Source organism: Alexandromys fortis, unplaced genomic scaffold (assembly GCF_014885135.2).
Source record: "Alexandromys fortis isolate MF-2015 unplaced genomic scaffold, M_Fortis_MF-2015_v1.1 scaffold_8_9099976_23576923, whole genome shotgun sequence".
Lineage (NCBI taxonomy): Eukaryota > Metazoa > Chordata > Mammalia > Rodentia > Cricetidae > Alexandromys > Alexandromys fortis.
Window position 1 is genome coordinate 12,541,703 of NW_026067899.1, and position 16,998 is coordinate 12,558,700.

Here is a 16,998-nt window from a genome sequence, read left to right on the forward strand (position 1 = left end):
TGTCACTAGTATATTCTATAAAAGGAACTTTTGGTTTTTATATATACACTAAGGATTAAAAAACTGCTTGCAATACACTCAGTTATAAAGTAAAATTTAGGTTCAAAATGCTTAATTGAAAGAGAGAAATACTAGGAAAGATAATAAAAGTCTGGTGCCGAGCTTTGTAGATTATGAGTTGAAAAGAAAAAAGACTCCCGTTTAATGTATACTGGGCAGTAGAAGCCATCTAGTAGCTATGTCCTGCTGAAGCCACCCGATGTTCTTGGGGCACACGCAAAAAGTCACAGATATTTTGTAGTGATAGATGTTGATGTACAGACTTAGTCCCTGAAACAAACTAAGGGCACTTGGTGGCATGCACCTGCACTCTTGTCCAGGATGCTGAGGTAAGAGGATAGCTTGAGCCTAAGAGTTCAAGACCTGCCAGGGCAGTACAGGGAGACTCTGCAAAAAGCAAGCAAAGATGGGAGAGCATTGGTCAGTGGACCTTATGTTACAGTTAGACGGGAGAAGTAAATTCTGGTGTGCTGTTGAAAAGTAGGAGGGTAATTGATAATGATAATATAGTATACATGTAAAGAATTTTGAATGTTGAATTTTTTTAAATCACAAAGAAATATTTGAGGCATTATATATACTTAATCTGATTTGAATATTATGGAGTGTTCAAATATACCAAAACAGCATGCAGTACTCGTAAGTAGGTACAATTTTCATGGGCCAACTTTCCTCTTTGTTTCTTAGATATTTTTATTTTTCCTGTCTCACTTCTTTCCATGCCCTTTCTCCATGGTGCTAGAAGACCTAGTGTTTATGTTTCTTAAACATTGGTTAGAAATTGTGTTAATAGTTTAGTAATAGGTCAAAAGCAGTAATTGAGATAGCATTTGAATGTACTTCAGAATACTCCCCAAGTTTAGTGGAACTAATCAGCATAAAAAAGTAAGGATTCCTTTTCTCATCCAAATATGGAAACTTAGAAAATGCTGTTTATTGTAGAAAATGTTAATCTCAATGCCGAGAATAAGACCACCACCATAATTGAAAGCCAAATTTGAAGCAAACTTTAATTAAATACTGACCAGGTGGATGGGCTCTGGCAAGGTCCATCCGCAGGTTCCTGGGAAATTGCCCCAAATCAAGTTTTCAAGGGCTTAAGGCAGTGGTGGCACACTCTGGAGGAAGAGGCAGTTGGATCTCTGTGAGTTTGAGGCCAGTCTTGTCTATAAGAGCTAGTTCCAGGACAGGCTCCAAAAGATATAGAGAAACCCTATCTCGAAAAACCAAAAAAAAAAGGAAAGCCCCCAGAATTCATTGCTTGCATTTCCCATCAGGTTCAATCAGGGTCAAACACATATCCTGCTGCGTTCAGCCTCATCCAATCAGGGGGCAAGTGTATAACCTGTTGTATTTCTTGCCTGTGAGCCTCCCACCCACGGTGTGATCAAGTTCATCCTTTCAGATGAGTCAAACAAGCTTCTTTAGTTGCTAGAAAACTTGGGGCTATTATCTCTGATAAACAATAGCCTCCAGCATTTCAAGAACTATCTGTCCTTGAGCAAGGGGCTCTCAGGTCAGACCCCTTTTTGTTTCAGGGAAGTCTTATGCAAAGAATTGAAACTTAAAGTGTGACTTTGGCTCTCACGCTACCTTTTTGACGGTTGTAGGTAACAGTGGATATTTAATATGTTCCAGTTATTGGGTTTACAGCTCTATATTATTCCTTGTATTAATTATTTTTTCATAACCTTACCCTAATAAGACAGGAGCATTTTTTTTTTTTTTGGCTGTACCTTCAGATTGGTGAAAGCTCCTGAGCGTGCACAACCAACAAAGGCCTACTGTGAGATATGATATACACGAGCTTCAGCCATCAATCCTCTTCAAACTTTTATATTTTTCCTATAAGTTAGTAGCATCCATCCGCCTTCATCCCCTGTGTGGTACATGCTGGGCTCCAGCTCAGTACAGTTTGCTGGAGGGGGTGAGAAGAGAGCGTGGGCCAAAGATGAGGCCCCCTTCACCTGGGTTTGTGTTTTCCAGGTCTCTTGTCTGTCCTCCGGGTAATCATCTCTCGTTTTCATTATCTGTACAGCCCTAGCTGCAGGAAGAGTTTTGTTTGCTCTCAGAGAGAAGAGCACTCGAGTCCTAATTACCTGTATATTCTTGCCTTTCCTTCCCACTAATAAGACTAATCATGCTCAAACACTGCTATTATGCCACCAGGGAGAAGCTGGAGTCTCCGAGCTTGCCTCTCCCTTTGTCTCCGTGTGCGTTTGCAGGTGGAAACCATGACATGGAGATTAAAACGGTGACTGCTTTTTTGGAAGTCTTTCAAAGCTCCGACAACCCCCAGTTTATTGAATTGACAAACCGCAGCTAGATTTGAAGACAGCAAGGAAGTCTGGACTTAGGCACTGTTTTGTTGCAGATTTTGGCCTTAAATGATTTTCTGTGTTGACTGGATTGTAGACTTCCCAGGGCCATCAGCCCTCAGACTTTCCAGCCCAATTACCCAATGAAGGAGGGAAGTGGGTAAGTTCAATAGACTTTTGTTAGGGTCCACAAAGGTGCCCCTCTTTGCCAGTGGGGGGAAGAATAGAATGAACCTTTCTTTGGGTTTCTTGTTATTGAGGCCTCAGGAAGATCTTGAAGGGGCGAATGAATGTAAAAGAAACGTCTCAGTATTGAACTTGTTGCTCTCATTTCTCCTTACTGTCATTTGTCCCCTTTGTTAGGAATAAAGTCCTTTGCTTCACCGTATCATGAAATTAGTTCCTTAAAGGAAAGATGTGCGATCCACTGGGCCTTTTGCCATTAGGAGGACCTAAAATGCAGTTCTCTGATGAAGCCGCACGTTCTCCCAAAATTGCTTCTGTTTTTATCGAGTTTTCTCTTGTAACCAAGTGATTGTCTATGAACTGCTACAAGGTGAGCGGCTTAACAAAGGTTTCTTTCAGCCGCTCCTTCCTGGGAACTGTTTGCTTCTGCCATAAACTCGGCCCAGTCTGTGTTTATCTAAGTGGACCGTTGAAGAGCAGAGGGGGTAGCACTCACCAAAACGAAAGCTCAGAAAAAATGAAGAATTGAACAAATGGGCAACCAAGTTCACTCTGTAGGCAAATGAGGCGATTCTGCTTGGGGTCAACTGTGGTACATAGGGCAAATGCATCCAAGCCTTCTCTTTTGTGAAGATGACCTCTGAAGGGAGAGGAGAGATACCATTTTCTTTACAGCAAAACTAGTGACAGGGATGCCTGTCAGGGGTCAGGTCTACAACTTTCACTTTTTGGGGGGGCGGTATACAACTGAAAAGAAAACCCATTTAGAAGTGAGTTTTAACTCTTAAGGCACTGTTAATTGCCCTCCAAACATCCCCCTGCAGCCTGGGCTGACCCCAGACAAGCTTCCGTAGATAATGGTTATTCCTAATAGTCGTAATTACCCAAAACTCAAGTCATTCCAAGATCCTGCGAGACACAAAGCCATGTTGAAATTTTCCCTGTGACTCATGGCAAGAAACATTTGGAGTGGGACCCAAGGGCAAGCGTCAAGACCCATCCATCTAAAAAGATGGCATCAGGAAACAGTGATTACTTTTATTCTTCTCCTTCCTTTATTCAATCCATCATTTTTCACAGAAAAAACAAAGAGCCAAGTTTGCTTTTGCTATCCAGTAATAGGTCAAAGCCATAACTTTAAAGGGAAAAAGCCCAGAGAACTCCCCCAAAGTTTCCTGCCCAGTCCTGCTGAACCTTAGCTAGAAGGTTTGACTCCCAACCTTAACCACCGAAGCTGGTCTAGACCCTTCCTTCCTTCCTTCCTTCCTTCCTTCCTTCCTTCCTTCCTTCCTTCCTTCCTTCCTTCCTTCCTTCCTTTCTTTTTCTTTCTTGTTACAGTTTCCTCTTCTGTCTCCAAGCCACTGACTTGACAGGAAGAGCGAAGCTTACATTTACACCTTTTTAGTCTGGGCCACAGCCCTGGGACAGAAGTGACCTGGTTCTAATCGGCCGAACCAGAGTCTCGGAGCAGAGTGTCTCCCACAAAGCTGGCGGATGCTGCAGCTAACGCTCTTGTGGGTTAGTGCAGACCATGGACTTGTCAGGATATGTGGAGTGCTGCATGGAGGAGGGAGAGAAGGAAGAAGCTGGGGAGATGTCTCTCTGGGGAAAGTGATGGTGGAATTCACCTTAAACAGCCACAACTGTCCTGGAGCTTTTAATCCGAGGATGCTTTTGGTGGCAGGGAGAGTGGAGACGGCCTCTTCCCTCCTTCCTCCCTTGTTTTGTTTGTCTTCGGAATCCTGGTACCTACTCAAGGATGGATGGAAAAATCTTTGCGGTTTCAAAACCACGGAGACCCACAGATTTATTCAGAGCAGTTATGAAGGATAGAAAGTGACAGCAAGCCGCGCAGTTCGGTTTTGAGTTTGACGCTGGTGGCGTGGAAGGCACTGTCGGATGCCCTGTAGCTTCCTAGAAATGCCGTCCTTTCCTCTCGACTTCATGGCCTCGTTAATTAAATGCACACTTTCAGTTTTTCAGGTTAGGATAATGTTTGATGGCATCAGTTAAAAATCAATCTGAGGATCTATTTTAAATAAACTTATTTTGAATCTTGGCTGGGTCTAGGAATCTGGTATAGGAATCAGGAAGGAGACACAGCTGATCACCATCATTAAGCCGTCTTCCTTTTTATTGCGCATCTGTGTGAGTCTTTTACCTTTCCACACCTTTCCGTGTTCTTTATCATACTGTACAATGATGGCAGTTCCTGCATGCACCTTGTTGCAAGGAACCATGGGAAAATGCACGCCACAGGTTGTTCACAGAGTAAGCCTTAGGTGGAGGGTTGGTCATGTTCACTGTGTCATCTCTAGTGCTTGTAGGAATGACCCCCCCCCCCATAGGCTCATATATTTGAATGCTTAGTCACCAGGGAGTGGCAGAATTTGAGAAGGATTATGAGGTGTGGCCTTGTGGAAGGAAGTGTGTTTCTGGGGGTGGGCTTTGAGATTTCAGAAGCCTGTGGCCAGCTCATTTTCTGCTGTACATCTCTGCATCAGGATGTAACTTTCAGCTACGGCTCCAGTGCAGTGAGTGTCGCCATTGCTCCACAAGCCCTCGGCGCAATGATCATGGACAGTGTAAGCAAACCCCCAGTTAAATGCTTTCTTGGTTATGGTGTCTCTTCACAGCGCTAGGACAGCGACTAAGACATCTATCATTAGTGCTCAGTAAATATTTGACAAATGAATAAATAATACTGGCTGCAGTAATGACTTCTGTAATATGAAAATGGTAGCGCGAGAGCCCGAGGGACTTGGTCTGAGCTGTGAAGACTGTAGAGGTCACTCACACCCTTTCAAGGCCTTTATTTTAAGTTTAGCACAAGAGTTGCTTAAGATCCGTCAGTCCGTGGGTTCCTGCGGGCGTCGGCTGCAAACAGAGCCACGGCTGTGATGCAGATGTAGGTAAGAAGTGGGTTCTGATGTCCAGGAGTCACACCCCAGTTGTGTGAACCCGGAGAAACAACACAGCCCTCACATTATCCTGCCAGGGGTTTTTGACCTCACAGATGTTGGGCTTGGCAGTGGAGGGAGGAAGTGCCGTGAGGATGAACAGGCATTGAACCAGCAAAAAAGGGATTGAGGAGGGCATTTTAGGCTGGGGATGGGTGGGGCCCAGAGAAGTGGGAGCATAAGGGAGGGGAAAGGAAAGGGTGGGGGAGACACTGAAAGTCGGGAGAGGGGATTACTCAGTCAGTAACCAAGAATTGGAGAGCTGCAAGAATGCAGAGCCAAGAGTGCAGAGTCTAAGGTGCTTGCCATCCATTCTGAAGGCCTTGGCGAGTTGCAGAACAGGTCAACGGGTGTGTGTGTGCGTGTGTGTGTGTGTGTGTGTGTGTGTGTTAGATCATGGGCTACGGCAAGATGCGGAGAAGAAGGAATGAGTAATACAAGTCCTCCCACCGTTAATAAAATCATTTATTTATTGTTTTGCGCATGTGCTTGCATGCCGTGCTGTGCACATGGAGATCAGAGGACAACTTTGTGCAGGAAGTTCTCTCCTTCCACCTTTATGTTGGTTCTGGGGGTTTGAACTTGGGTTCTTAGGCCCCCGCTGCAGCCTCCGTGTCTTCTTCTGCCCACCCCTGCAGTTTTGAAGCAAGCTGGTCCACATGCTGTACTTTCAAAGGCGTTCCAACTAACACTACCACGCAGGGGCAACTGAAAAGGACTTACATTCAAAAAGCAAAGCTTCATTCCAGGCAGCTCATAAATAATAATAAAACGACATTAGCTCAACAATAATCATCGAATCATTCCACAGTCTTTTTTTTTTTTTTTAAATGAAGTCAAGTCTGGGCTGCTGACTTTTCTAGCAACTTTAGCAGGACATTTAAACCCTTCTTAGCTGGCCCTTTGTTCCCAGGTTGCCATGGAGCGACAATAAGCAGCTCAGAATAACCCAGACAGTGAACTGAGAGGTACGGCTTGCTCAATGGCATGCCGGCTGGCCAGGTTACACTGTTTTTCTTGCTCTCATCTTGGGAGGAGCGCTGGGCAGCTGGCTGGCTTGGCAGCTGGGCAAGGTGCATGTCTGTCGGCCGCCCAGAGTTTGAACCGCAACCAAGACTCGCCTCCCTCCTGAGCATGTGCAGGGCCCGGCAGCTGATAGCATCTGAAAATAGTTCCCTGAGCACCTGTCCCTTGTACACCAGCACCTGGCCGGCTGCCATTTAGGACAATGTGGACTCGGTTGGGAGGCAGGTGAGGTGCTGGCAGATTTTAATGGTTCATAGGAAGATCTGGGGACTTTGGCTCTCCTTAAAGAATGAAAAGAACAAAACAAAACACAAAAGCAAGCCAGCAATGCATTTTGAGCAGGTTCGTGCTGTACTTGTGGCTGTCGGGGTTTCCGGGGGCACCTATGTCAAGTATGTGTCTGAAGGAAAAACAGGCGTAATTTCTGCTTTAGAAAGCAAAACATTGAGTTAAGCTGTTATATTTCATTCTACACCCGCTCTTCAATCCCCAGTGCTTGCCAGTGGATGGCTCCTAGGAGGTGTTTCCTTGTTAAGCCATAGTGGGATTGTGGGCACATGCATTTACAGAATGGAACCACAGTACGCTGAGTGCTGTTTACCTCTCAAAGTTTTTTTTTTCCAGTTTCTTCTGGGCTTTCATTTCTTCAGTGGCCTTGGCACCCGGGTGAGGATGGAGGCAGGCTCCACAAGGAAATACTTCTGAAATGACTGGTGGTGTTTGAGTTTCTATTTAAAAGTGGCTCTTCATAGATACCTGGGTTATCTTTAGGCCGTCAGTGATCCGAGGCTGCAGGAGCCAAAGGGAGTCTGCGGAAACTCTTGCCTGTTGTGTTTAGATATTCTTGCTCCTCAGCCAGAGGCCTCGTGACACATCTCAGATTTAGCCGGGGTTCTTCTGCCGAGATCCAAGAGGACTGGAGAAGCTAGGAATGGCTCAGCAAACTGCAGGGATGGAGATGGAAGGATCGGAAGAGCAGTCCTCTGGGCAGCCACGAGAAAGGCTTGCTCTTTCCACGTTGAGTGTAGGCACCTGGGACCTTTCTGTGGGCTAGCGCTAAAATGAGGCTCAAAATGGCTCAAACTCCACCTTCTTGTGGTGACTGTAGTGTTTTTAGTCGGTGGCTAATAAGGCAGTTTTCTCCGACGTGTTGAATTCCTTCGGTCATTTGAAGTTGACTACTAGGGAAGGAGTTCCTGAGGCTGCAAAGGTCCACACACTGCTGTACAAGACACACGTATGCATCCAGCGGCATGGGATCCTGTCTCTGTTAGCCTGCAGTGGAACACTAAACAGGCCTTAGGGATGACTTGGGAAATTGTGTGGGATGCGGCAGTAACAGTATCAGAAGTTTGAACAATGCGCCAGTTCTTTCCCTTTTTCTTAACTGTTAATCAGAGGAAGTCTTAATTCATTGTTTCTTTGTTTCTTTGGGAAAGGACAGAGCAGGGAACAAGGGAGGATGATTGACTAATTCAAGACGTTTTACTTTGTTACCTTTGGTGCATCAGCAGGGCCTCCTTTGAGACTGTTCTTAAGCAAACTGGAGCCCCATGCTCCAGTCGGGAGGGTTCATCTCTGGTTAAAACATCCCTGAAAAATGGAAAGGTGGGCTTGAAGTTTCCTGTGATTTCCAGATCCAAGATTGATAATTCTGGAGGAGCTCTGCCTCCTGAGTCCTTAGAGAAGGTTAGCACAGGACACAGAGAGGAGAGAGCAAAGGTAGGTCCTGGGGCTTCAGTCACTCCTCTATTGGCTAGTCCACGTGGCATTCCTCATTTAGGGTTTTCTGTCACACTTTAAATTTCAGTTTAGAACCTGCGTGGGAAACCTCAGAAGCAAGTCCCCACAAGTAGGAGAAGCCAGGACCTCTCCCTGCACCGCCGCAGCCTCCTGGCTGAGATGGAGGCATCCCCAGCCCCCTGCTCCTACTTCCTTCCAAATCCAAAGAGAACAACTTCTCTGAACCATTCATAATTCACTGGGACTGTCGCCCTCTTCCTCCAGGCTCTGCCATGCCCTCTAAACTGGAGCTTTGTTCCAACACGGGCATTGGCTTGTGTAGAGCAACAGTGATATATTTGGGCTCCGAAAATATTCCTCCAAACGTGATTCCCTTCAGGCCCACAACCCTTTGTTCTGTGAAGTGTTGCTTCAAGAGGCTTGCAGACCAAGTGGAGAGGTCATTATTCTGTTATTTTCTCCCAGGTTGAGGAGTTGCCTTCTAGACTGGGTGCCTGTGTTAAAGCCACGACTGCTGTTTTCAGAGGGTCATAAGAAACACGGAAAAGCCTGGCCAATGCTGTCTATGGTTGCTGCTCAAACTATTCCTTCATTTCTTCGTCACTGGAACACAGGCCGAGCTTTTGGCTTTGAAGCAGAAGGTGTAGCTGCTGCAATAGGCTTAATTTGTGGGGATTATTTCAGAGTCAGCCCAGGCATAAAATAAACAGATGGCACCCCCAACTCCGCCCCCCCCCCCCAGCTTCAGGAGTTCAAATATAGAATGACTTAGGGCTCCTCATTACCTGCAGTAGAGCGCTAAGGGGAAAGTGAGAACTCACTCATCCTTCCCCATTCCCTACTGAATTTACCATCGGCAACAAAGACCGGGGCAGATTTGTTCCTCTGGGCAGCCAGGGGCTCTATGGATCATTTCAAACTGATTGGCCTTGAAGGCACAGACTGTGTATTAATGACCTTGATCATGGGAGCATCCTAGCAGCCCAGAGTCCATGGGGCAGCTAGCCAAAGGAAGACCACCCACAAAGCCCAGCTGTTTTATGAGTGTGTTTAAGAGTTCTTTATTTAAGGAATGCTTACATTTTACTTCTGGCCTCTGATAAACAAACAAGCGCGCTCTCTCTCTCTCTCTCTCTCTCTCTCTCTCTCTCTCTCTCTCTCTCACACACACACACACACACACACACACACACACACAAAAAAAACACTTTTTTTCTCTGTGACACACACTCTCTCTCTCTCTCTCTCTCTCTCACACACACACACACACACACACACACACACAAGCCTACATTCTCATAGAAGATACTGATTTTTCCACCCTCCGGAAGTCCAAGTAGTGAACAGTCGTGATGGTGGGGTGGCCCCCCTCTAGGAAGAAATGATTTGCACAGACACGCTGGCAAGTGACTAAGCCTTGCCTGAAGATCTGTGCTGACATTTGAAGAGTTTATGGCTTGCAAACCAGCATCAGGTCTCTTCCCACCCCTGAAAGTTTTCTGTGAATGGAAAATTCATGCTGAAGCAAATACCTGTCAGGTTGGTACTGCCAAGTATGGAGGCTACTGCTGGTAGGTGTAGGTCCCGTCCTCATGGTTGCTGGCCATCAGAGCAAAGGGCTGGGGAGCCGTCTGTTCTGAAAGATTCAAGTGCTGGGCTCTAGCAGGCGAGGGGAGACCCACTAAGTAGATTTAGTCCTGTCAGGGAATAAACATGCCACGTGGAGGGGTTCCATAAAGAAGGGATCTAAGATCCTGTAGCAGGAAGAGGCTTCCTGAGGACTCCCATGTTCTGGTGAGGGCAGCGTGAAGAGCTACATGAGTCAGACTATAGTCTGTCTTGCAGATGCTTGAAGTCAGCGACCATCAGCCTGGGTGGTTGCATGAATGGGCATGCCACTCCCTGAGTTAGAGAGCACTCGGGAGAAACGCATTTGGAGTAGCTACATCCTGAGCTCAGAAGTCTTGGACTTCCTTGTTGTCATTCTATTTTAGAGCCTTTGACTCCCTCTGTTCTCCCGTTGCTCTTGAGGTGGATTTGTTTCTTGGCTTTACAACTTTCCTACGTATCAGTATCTCTGACTTAAAAAAATAAAAAGAGTAAGATGTTGCTTCCCTATAGGAGTGTGTAGACAGCATTCGCACCCCTGGTGAGTTTCAGCCTCAAACATACACAGCCCGCCTTCTTGCCAGAGGATCAAGGGCCGCTCAGTAGACATTCCGGATAGACCTTTGTGTTTCTGTCTGAGGAGCAGGCTTGCTGGCAATGAAACCTGGCATTGCAAAATCCTTCCTTAAGCCTTTGTTTAATGCCAGAGATCTCAAATGCTTGCAAATTCTGGAGAGGCGCCAAACAGGGCTCCCAGATTAGGAGCCCGGTGGAAGGACTCCCATAATCTATAAACCTAATATAAACTGCCTTTTCAGATGAATGAGTCGTTTGGACTGCTGGAAGGAGGCCAAGGATGTTTGGAGTTCCCTTTTTTAGCTTATACAAGTTCTGCACTATGGGGCTTTTATAATCACCTTCTAATTACTGCATTATTATTTACCCTGCTCTAAGGTGAGCCTGTTAGAAACTCAGCCTGTCCCCTTTTGCTGACCCTTAGCCTGGCTCCTGGGTGCAGGGCAGGGTAGTCTGTCGCGTTTTCTCATCTGTCTTGCGTTAAAGATCTTAGTGGGAAATGTGGGCTTTTGTGCACCATGTAGAAAGAAAGTCTGTTTGAATGCTGTAAGCGTTACGCAGTACACCACTAGGCAGGTGGGGACAGGGGAGTCTGCAGTATTGTGCCTCAATTGCTGAAGTCCTAATTCAACATAAATGTGAATAATGTTGTGACGAAGCCCAAGATTGTTCCCAGCTATTAACCGTCTGAAAAAGTCTGAGCTGCTCTTTGCTTTGCGTCTTCCGTTGCCAGTCTGGAATCATCTCCCAGTGACTGTGTGTGTCCAGATGGTGAGTTGAGCCTTGCCCAGAACAAGAAAAAAAAAAATCTTTCATGGGGGGGGGCAGTTTTGAGACAAGGTTTCTCTATGTAAAAGTCCTGGCTGTCCTGGAACCCGAGATCCCCCTGCCTCTGCCTCCCAAGTGCTGGGATTAAAGGGAAGCGCTACCACTGCCCGCCTGGAAAAATCTTTTTAAAGATGTGGCTGCTTGAACTCTTGGGGACTCCCAGCTTGTGCCTCTGGCTTGCAGAACAGCCCTGATCTTCTCCCACTCTGCTGGCTTCTCCCTTGATAGAAAGCAGCCATCCGCTGTGGTCCGAATTCTCCAGTCTGTTCCCAGCCAGCTCCAGCTGAGCGCATTTTCACACGGCCCTGGTTCTGGTGATACCAGGAGCAAAGACCAAGCAGAGCCAGCCATAACACTGAGTAATGCCGGGACGTGCCTTCTAGAACAAACAATGTGGGTGAGCTTGCAGAGAGGGAATACCTCTGGCTTGACATTTAAATTACTGAATTATTTAAATGAATGTCAATTAGGCGGAGTAGGCTTGCTGCCTTCTGCCAGGGCACTTCCTGGTTATTCGCACAGGCAGGTGTAAAGACCATATTCACTTTAGATATATCACACTTCCTGTTGCGCCACGGAGGAGCAGCGCATGACACAATTATAGTATATTGATCTCATGGTCTGAGAGATTAGGAACCCACACATTCTTATATGTAGCCCTTAAAGGCATCCCCTAGCCCAACACCCAGCCCAAATAAAATAAAACAGGCCCACACATGTTATGGTGAATGTTAAATTTTACCAGACTGAAAAAGTGAGTCATGGGCGTTTTGAGACTTGTTGTATTCCTAAGAATTGTGGATATTAGCAGCTAAGTGTGTTCTGCCTTCCTCTTAGCCTTTGCTGAATTAGTAACCCTAACTCAGAAAATTGCTTTGACGTCTCTTCAAACTAACCCAGACTGCCATCTTGTATTATGAACTCAAGGTTCTCATTTATAGTGTGTGTGTTTGTGTGTTGTGTGTTTGTGTGTGTGTGTAAAGTAAGTGCATAAAAGATTTACTCATTAGTTTTATGGGAATGTACCAATTAAATAAATGAAATGTTGGGAGGAAAGCATGGGAGAACCAGATTTGATGAAGGTTTTGGATTCGTGCTTGGCTCCTGTATCAAAGATGGAGTTAATTATTCTATACCCATCCCGGCTCGTCCCCTGTTGTCTCTTTTCTTTGTCCTGAGTCTGGAGAGCAAGGCTAGGTAAACCAGGCGTTTTGACATTTGATTGAACAGAATTGCTGGCAGGAACGCAGGCAGGAACTCTTATTTCTTTCTATAAAACTGTAAGAAGTGAGTAGAAGGTTGAAGGAGACTTATTTGAGGCAGCAGGGGTGAGAGCTGATGAAGGTTAATGTTGCTTCGTACCTTTGCGCAGGACAGAAGTGGCCCCACTAAATGTTAAAATGACTTGAGGCTTCTTGTGTCTGGTAAAACGCTCTGGTTATAGTCCAAACACCTGTCAGACTATGTATCTTGTCAAAAGCTAGAGGCCTTGGGAAAGTGGCGTTTCTTCCTCTGTCAATGGCTGTAGAGCTTAATTTAGGCTACAGCTTTGAAAACAGCTCACACTAGAAACATACTGTTACAACCACAAAGTGTGAATTTTTGTTGTCTTGGACTGTGCATTTATCTGCGTGTGTTTGTTTACTTCTTTGTATATTACGATGCTGTAACTCAGTGGTTCTCCAACCAGGGGGTTGCGGCCCCCTGGGGTCCAATGACCCCTGGGGGGTCATTTGGGGGTAGAATGACCCTTTCACAAGACCATCAGAAAACAGATATTTAAATTACAATTCATAACAGTAGCAAAATTACGGTTGTGAAGTAGCCACAAAAATAATTTTATGTCTGGGTGTTACCACAACATGAGGATCTGTATTAAAAATCGCAGTCTTAGGAAGGTTGAGAACAACTGCTGTAGATAAACCTGGGCAGTTCACCCATGCGTCCTGTGCTTCTCCGTGAGCTGTAGCCCCGTTCTCTGACCATCCATCCATTCTATAGGCTCAGTGATGAATACGATCTTAACAGTTTGTTGGCATTTCTGGTGCAGTGGGTTGACTAAATGATCTTTGGTCATCCATCATCGATCTGTGAATAGTCACTCCTTTATTTTGTTTTCATCTTATCTCTTCATCACTACTAACTAGCTCTTCATCTTCAACCCAGTATCGGCCGGTGTCCTTTTCAGTGTATTAACTATGCTCTTGGATAAATATGATTACAAATCCTCCACAATTAAAGTGTGTGTTTTAAATTTGTACCCTTTGCCTTATTTCAGTTTTTAAAATACAGTCATTTAATGTTCATTTCAGGTCACACAACCATTGCTATGACATCATTAACTTCCCAATAACTCCCCTTCCCGGTTCGGTTCCTTCTCAAGAGCCATCACCTGTCGGGCAGCGTAGCTGGCAGGTCTCAGCCCAGCTTCATGCCAGTCAAGAGTGGCAAGCATGTCTAGACTCCCTAGAAATATTATCTTTCAACTCTCCTTTGGCAAGAGTAAGCTTTTTTTTTTGCTGGATTGTGTGTGTGTGTGCATGTATTTATATGTGTATATATACACAAATATATGATTTTTATTCTTATAGACGTAGATAGGGGCAGGGATATTTCTTGGATCTCTCTAGGCAGAGAAAATAAAGACTACCTCTACCATCTGTTTGCTGCTTAAAGCTTTTATTCATTAGAAAAGTCTGAGGGCTCTTGATCCTCAGGGGTTGGTCTGGTGGCATACATAGCGCCGGCAGAGGCTATTTTGGCTTCTCTGCCCTCAGGCATGTCTTTGCTTTAGGATGAGCCCCTTGTGGCTTTCAAAAGAGCTAGCAAGTCACTTATAAACAGAAGGCCGTGTCTGTGTGTCTGCATGTACTTACTCTGTGGGACGCAGCACCCACCCGACAGCGGGCCGTGAACTATATTTCCCCTTCTTTGAAGAGGGAAGAAGAAAGATTAAAAACGCATTTTTCTTTTTGAGATAACCCACATCTCTATACACACCCACACAAATCTGTGTAAATGAACTTGACATTTTCAAAGACCTGACTTTAAGGTCTTGTCTTAAAAGCACAGCCACCCGACCTCTTTTTCTTTTCCTTTCTTGCTTTTTTTTTCTTCTTCTTTAACTTAAAAGAAAAAAAGCAGTTATCTCCCAGACGTGCTCTTGAGAGTTCAAGGATCAGAGGGGACCCTCCCTGTGCCAGAGACCTTGGGAGAGACTTGCTCCCGAGGTCGGATTTCCTTGAATAGGGCTTTGGTGACAGTGGCCTTTGGCTAGCTAAGGAATAGCCTTTAGGACTGGACTGGCAAATTCTGTCTTCACTTTGCTCCCCGGCTGGCGGAAAGTGTTGGAGGCAGCAAGTCTGAACTAATCATCCTGATGAGGGAGGTGGAAAGAACGATGTGAAAATGGAACTCCAAATAAGTGTTTGCAGAAAGACAGCTGGGAGGTCGGAGGAAGTGTGCCTCTCTGGGATACGGCTCTGTCTCACTTTGCTTTGCTTCTCGGTGGCGTCACCGGGAACTGCCTGGTCCCTGGTCATACCTGTTACCTAACTGTCTAAATGTAGTTTCCCTCCCTTTGTTTGTGCCCTCCGCGTGAGTATTTGATGCCAGTTTTCTCCCCTTCTTCCTTACCAGTAGACAGTTCTTAAGAGCTACTAATTGTAATTTTAACCAATATACAGACTCCAGCATCATCATCATCATCATCACATGAAGTCTAGCATCCGGCTAAGAAGGTTGAGAACTTGGGTTTGTAGCTATCGACTCTTTTACAAGTGTGTTCTGAAGCACTCAAGTCCCGAATCATTGCTTGCTTCCAGGGGCAGCGCTGGTAGGAAATGGTGCTAAATATGGTTGCCATATATTTATTTAGGAGCCATTTGGGGGGGGGGGTATAAAATAAAGGTGATGAAGTGTATGTTCCTAACAAATATTGCTTTTTAGGTGCAGGAACTGGGGCTATGAGAGAGGGGTTCCCCACGAGTCTGGACAGCCCCTTGCTAGGTCTCTGTGCTAGCATGTTCTTAAGGAGGCTACACAGCACGGACAGATGGACCCATGGACTAGGATGGCATTATTCTTTGGTTGTGTGATAGTCTTGTGGGGTGTAGACATGGGTCCGTGGTGATGTCTCTGTGATCGGGTTTGGGGTGATCACAGGGCAACCTGATTCTTTTTTTCTTCCTCTGAGAGTGATGAAGCTCATACGAGTGAATCGTTTTCCTCTCTTACCTCTCCTTTGCAGATGAGAAGCCCAAAGTCAACTCGAAGCTTTACATGTGTGTGTGTGAGGGCCTCTCCTGCGGGAATGAGGACCACTGCGAAGGCCAGCAGTGTTTCTCCTCTCTGAGCATCAACGATGGCTTCCACGTCTACCAGAAGGGCTGCTTTCAGGTTTACGAGCAGGGGAAGATGACGTGTAAGACCCCTCCGTCGCCTGGCCAAGCGGTGGAATGCTGCCAGGGGGACTGGTGTAACAGAAACATCACTGCCCAGCTGCCCACTAAAGGTTCCCATGGTTTTTTTTCTATTTCTGGATCAAAGGGGTTTATTAGTGTTGCTCCACATTCGTGTGGGTTAAGGATCTGTGTGGCCAGAAGCTTTCTTCTTACAGCCTGAACCAGAGCTGGTGGGCCATGGCAGGTCAGGCTGGGTGAGGAAGAGAAAGGCTTTTGCAATCTAAAAGGAGAATGAGAGTTCTGGGGCAAGGGAGTGATGTGACATTCGTCGAGGAAAGATTTAGGGGCAGGGTTTGCTGAGCAGAGGTCACCACGCACAGGTGTGTGGCTCCCGCTAGCACCTTCTGTTAAAGGGTGGTAGTGATGTTCATAATTCCTTTAGTAATTCAGCCTAGTAAACATTCATCTTTAGGTCATGTGTGGTACCTGGTGCTTGCATGGAATGCCTTTCCATTGTTAAGAAGACAAAGAAACATTCTCCAGCATCTTCCAAATATAATTCCTGGCCATGTGAACGGAAGTCATATGTGATTGTGCGTGAGCCATGTACTTAATGGAATTCCCCCTCATGCATTTCCTATGGATTCTATGTCCTTTGGAAATTGGTCTCCCTCCGAAACTGTTTTCTCATACAGTGAACTCTAAGTGGCTATCCAAAGTTGCTATCAAGATTAACATGGGCCCACTCCAAGCCAAATTTATTCCTTAATATAGAGTACCTCTTAATAGGATTAATTCTATGATTTTGAGCTTGTGGAAGAAGGATATGACAAATGGCACAAGAGAGGCCACTCGGAGCCTTCACTGCCAGGACTGTCATGAGGCAAAAAGGAGGCCGGAGGCAGAAAACCAAAAAGCTGATAGTTCATGTGGCAATTTTTAAGTTACCGTGACCTGCTTAGGGCAGGTAGAAGAGACTCCATTCTATTATAAAAATAGGTTTGAATAACAAGGGCTTGAAAAACAGGGATCAAATATTGAAGTAGTTGAACTCAAAGGTTATTTCCCGTATGCTCAGTGTGTTAATTTTTTACTAACAGAAGGGATGGACAAGAAGAAATCTCTGCATTCACACAAAAGCTATGTCAACGGGGTGAAGATCCTGATAAGCTCACACTGCCACACATTAAGTTTTACACATTAATTTATATACTTATTTGTGTGTTTGTGTGTGCGTGCACACATGTGCACATGCACCTGCGTGTGCATGCATGTGTTGGGCAGATAAGA

At 45.6% G+C, this 16,998-nt stretch overlaps 1 protein-coding gene across 2 annotated transcripts in view; it reads left to right on the top strand.

The window, feature by feature from the left end:
- Window positions 1-16,998, top strand: part of Acvr1 (activin A receptor type 1) — a 124,441-nt gene that overhangs the window by 79,425 nt on the left and 28,018 nt on the right. For both annotated transcript variants that reach the window (XM_050122235.1, XM_050122245.1), the window contains exon 3: window positions 15,555-15,818. In XM_050122235.1, the coding sequence (XP_049978192.1) occupies window positions 15,555-15,818 (264 nt within the window). The remainder of the gene's footprint in view (window positions 1-15,554; window positions 15,819-16,998) is intronic.